The sequence below is a fragment of the Pinus tabuliformis genome, chromosome 5_1 (assembly GCF_031772625.1).
Source record: "Pinus tabuliformis cultivar Carrire ecotype Pingquan chromosome 5_1, CPIR1, whole genome shotgun sequence".
Classification (NCBI taxonomy): domain Eukaryota; kingdom Viridiplantae; phylum Streptophyta; class Pinopsida; order Pinales; family Pinaceae; genus Pinus; species Pinus tabuliformis.
Window position 1 is genome coordinate 709,022,035 of NC_142305.1, and position 4,358 is coordinate 709,026,392.

At 38.7% G+C, this 4,358-nt stretch overlaps 1 protein-coding gene across 3 annotated transcripts; it reads left to right on the plus strand.

Moving 5' to 3' along the window:
• Nucleotides 1–592: 592 nt before the first annotated feature.
• On the plus strand, nt 593–3,852 carry LOC149166901 (uncharacterized). 3 transcript variants are annotated; one of them, XM_089431426.1, is made up of 3 exons: nt 593–1,022; nt 1,122–1,250; nt 1,395–3,852. In XM_089431426.1, exon 3 carries the CDS (start codon nt 1,725–1,727, stop codon nt 3,381–3,383), a length of 1,659 nt encoding a protein of 552 aa, XP_089287552.1. In that variant the 5' UTR covers nt 593–1,022; nt 1,122–1,250; nt 1,395–1,724; the 3' UTR covers nt 3,384–3,852. The 3 variants fall into 3 exon arrangements, with proteins under 3 accessions (XP_089287552.1, XP_089287553.1, XP_089287554.1); XM_089431427.1 differs by having other exon boundaries at nt 1,186–1,250; XM_089431428.1 differs by lacking the exon at nt 1,122–1,250.
• Nucleotides 3,853–4,358: the final 506 nt, after the last annotated feature.

The following is a 4,358-nucleotide window of genomic DNA, read 5'->3' on the forward strand; positions in this document are numbered from 1 at the left end:
ATATGTAACTCACTTATATTTTATAATATAAAATTTGTATTTTTTTGCTCTGGAAAAAAGATCTCCTTTGAGTCGGGGTGTGAACGAATCATCGTCCCCTGAACTACCTAATCGCGAATTTCGTGATAATTCAGCCCATTGAACTGAAGTAATTAATGAGGAAAATGAGAAATGCAAAAATGATTTCGGAAACAGTTGCGAGCTCATTACTACCTCTCACACCTGATTGGACGTGTAGAATAATATAAAGGTACCTTGTGATTCCTACCTTCATTCTCTTTCAAATTTACAAATATATGTTCCATATCAGGACAGATCATGTCCATTGGAATAATCTGCCAGCATAGGTATGTTAATTGAGTCTGCTTTCTCATCCATTTGATCCATTTTCTATCGGCCTGCGATCAAGATAAGCTTTGGAGGAGAATGATAGGTCGCTTTCCATCATAATGTTAAAGTGAAATGTATCTGTCACCCATCAATCTTTTCGGAGATTGGCAACATCGGTCTCTGGCAATCCTCGACGGTATTACTATATGCCCAACTCCCAACAAAACATCATTTTCCCTTGTTCACCGTTCAAAACCACCGATGTAGATACTTGATCTCTCGTTCCACGGCTGCCATATTTGTATGGTCTGGTAAATGTTTAGAAGGGTCTCACTGCCAGCGTCAACAAGCCCTACCTGTTTCGGCGTAAGTCCTCGTCCCTATTGTTACTGTTACCGGCCGAGCGAGATGATTCCATGACCCCATGCCCGATTGCGGATTCTCAAAATATTCCAGTTAGGCGTGATGATCAACCAGGCGGAGTTAAGTTGTCAGGATTTAATTTTGAAATGCACTTTACCACTCGCCCATCCAGGATATTGTTGACTGGATCGCTATGCTTCTCCTTTGCCTAAATTATGTTGAAGTTTCACTCAGTTAATTACTCGACACACACAACAAATTTTGCATATGCCTATTTTCACAGTTTCTCTGTTCGTCTCTCCCATGGAATCAGCGTCAACACAAATGAGGTAATCTAGCTTTGCTTTTAGCAATTCTGTTTGAATCCTTCAATTTGCGTAGAGTAGGTTTAGTCACATAGTCTAAATAAATATGTCGGTGTGTGAAAGTAAATATACGATTCGTTACTTACTCGAATTAATTACCGATCCGGAACCTCGCTCAATGTAAAAGCTCGAAGAGAAGAAAAGGGTTAGCCTTTCGTTCCACTAGTTGCCTGATCTAGTGAGCTTTGTAAGGTACGATGCATTATACGACAGTGCAAATATCATTTATAGTTCTACAAAATTATTAATCTAGAGGGAAAATCTATGTTACACATATACTTTTCAGCCAGATCTCGTTTAATAGCCATTCCGTTATCATTAATCTTGGTTTTGCAGCTTGGACTTGGCTTCAAGGAAGCTAGCCTGTCTATGAATCTCGCAGTGTAAAGAAGTCGCCGACCATTGTTCGGCGTATGCTGTTTCAAACTATCTCATGTCCTTGCCACTTGAATTCAGAAAGGGACCTTCGGTGTGATAAATAGGAAGACGGATTGAAAGCAGTATATACAAACCCTGTTAACTTGGCATTATTCTCCAACTAGGGTTTCTATGCAGAACTGATTCACTTATGTCCTTCCAAGAACCTGTAGGCTAAGTTTTTGATCTTTTGTGAAGTACAGAACGTGATAAAGAGAGAAGTCCGACTATTTCAGCAGTTCTCAAGATATGGACATATTGGAGGAAGATAGTGATTATTTTGAGGAGGAAAATGAGTACTTTGGATTCAATGAAGATGCGGTACCTAGAGAAAAGAAGGGTGATAAGTGTAATGTTTTGTTTGAGGGGGAACTTTTGAGCTCCACAAAACCCCATTCAAAATATATTTCTGTGGAACACGAAAGGAAGTATGGACATCAAGCTCCCACATCGGATTCTTGCACATGCTGCTGTTGTTCATCTCCTCTCTTTTCAGTTAGACATGAAACTACTGGTTATAGCAAACCTGCAGTTGATCCCGCAACATACCCATTAAATGGTTTTCAGAAAGCATTTATAGGTCATTCCGGTCCTCGTCATATGCCAGCAGAGAATCCTTGCTCTACATTAGCCCAGCATCTAGATTCAAACCCATTACAAGATGAGGCTCCTGTTATTCTTATGTCGGATATGTTTCAGTTTCCGGATTTTCTAGAAACTGATACCCAGTCTAAAGAAGGGGGGAACAAAAATGCCCTACAACGGAAACAGGAAAAGAATCCCAAGAAACCTCGTTTACTATTTCAGCAACCAGATAAATCATCTGGTAACATGAATACAAGGGATTTCATGGAGCTGCATCAGATTCGTAGTACTTCCGGGAGAAATGATCGGCATAGAAAGGTTGTCACATCAAGAGGACCGAGAGACAGGAGAATGAGATTATCCATTCAAACTGCCATCAAATTTTTCGAAGTACAAGACAGGCTGGGATTTGATCAACCAAGTAAAGCAGTTGAATGGCTAATTCAGAAATCCCGTTCTGCAATTGACCAATTACCTGCAATTTCTCCATCTGCATTGGATATATCATCCTATCTAAAGTCAAACTCAGACTCCTTATTGTGCTTCCGGCATCGTGATACTGACAACTCAAGAGCAGATTTTGTAACGGGTTTCGAGGGAAAAATGGGAATAGCTGATTTCTTGTCTCCCAGTCTGATATCCGAACCTTCCATTGGGAAAGAACAATCCAGGAGCAAATGCAGAACAGGTAATTCAAGAAAAAGTAGTGTTAAAGGGGCACTGGTGAATGGAACAGGAAGGCGCAGGCACATTGCGAGTTTAAAGGAGATTAGATCCAGGGCAAGGGAAAGAGCTCGAGAAAGAACCAAAGAGAAAAGTTACACAAAAGGAAGCACTACATGTCCTTCACCGCATATAAATCATACAACAGCTCCTGAAATAGAACCGTTAACATTTCAGGAAAATACTGCCTCGGCATCATCAGAAAACACCCTGATTGACACAGTGGAAACCAGTGTAAGTCACCTATATTCCGTTGCTCCTACCTTTAAAATTGGCGAACAGGAAAATTCACTTAATAGGCTTTTCCGTCATCATGAGTGTTCTTTAACTGCACAGGATTCAGTCAAAGAACGGGTTGAAAACTCATATCTGAGCGGTCACTCAAACTTGTATTTTAACTATTCACAGAGTGAAATACAAAGTTCAGTTCAAACAGTTGCACAATGCTATAAGTATCAACCTGAAGACATAAGCATGGAATCAACCGGATCATTTACAGGCTTATGTTCAATTACCTGTCCTCCAGCCGTTCAGTCAATGGACGGTGATTTGCAATGCAAGATCTCACATTCCTATGTTGATCATGCTCTTTTGCAGTGACCCAGCATTAAAACCCCATGATGAAGGATAAATTCCTTATGTAGATTCTAATTCCAACAGTCTGTTTTAGTTTAGACCAGTTAGTTTAGCTGAGTTATGTTGAATTCAGTTTAGTTGAATGCAGTCTCACTGCATTCAAGTAGTTTATTTCTTTGTAATTTTATTTAACTCATTCCTAATATCTAGAAGAACAATCTCTACTCCAAACTTCTCTTCATTTTTTATCAACCCTTTGCCTCCACATAAAACTACGGCAGGTAAAACCATCTCCAAGTATTTCCACTAACAACTGAGCTTCAAATGTAGGGCGCAGGTAAAACCATTTCGAAGTATTTCCACTAACAACTGAGCTTCAAATGTAGGGCTCTGCGGACCACCTGCATTTACTCTTCATTTATCCTGTTGCCTGCTGTGCAAGACGTCTGATAGGTTAGTAGTCACACTGATTATGGGTTTTGTCTATCTTATGACCCTTCAACATGTGATTTTCACTATTTTAATATGGTGTCGTGTTGTTGCTATTAATATCATATAATAAGTTGTCGAGTTGTCGCTATTAAGACTATAAAAAACATTGGAGAATAAGATATGTTATCTGGAGAAAGACTTGGAGAGTGATATGTAACCTTGAAATCATTTGACTTAAAGACATCCCTAATGTACCTGTACCAATATAATACATGGTGCAAATAGGAATATAGAGATGTTCTCTAGAAAATAGATGGTTTACCTAGTATGGGGTTTTATATGAGTGTGACATTGAATCTTATTGTAAGGTTTGTTTTATTTTGTTTTGATGAGTCGTTTTAGATTTTTGTTAAGCCATTAGCTTGTTTCACTTCCTTTCCGGAGAATATTGATTAGTTTCGCAAGTTCCGATTTTTTTAAACCATTTTTATTTAAATTTTTCAATTTCTTTTTAAGAGAAAGTTTATTAATTATACTTAGGAGTTATGATTTTTTCTTCAATGAAAT

Bases quoted from the DNA above. Each gene is read 5' to 3' on its own strand.
- LOC149166901 (XM_089431426.1), top strand. From the start codon at position 1,725: ATGGACATATTGGAGGAAGATAGTGATTATTTTGAGGAGGAAAATGAG.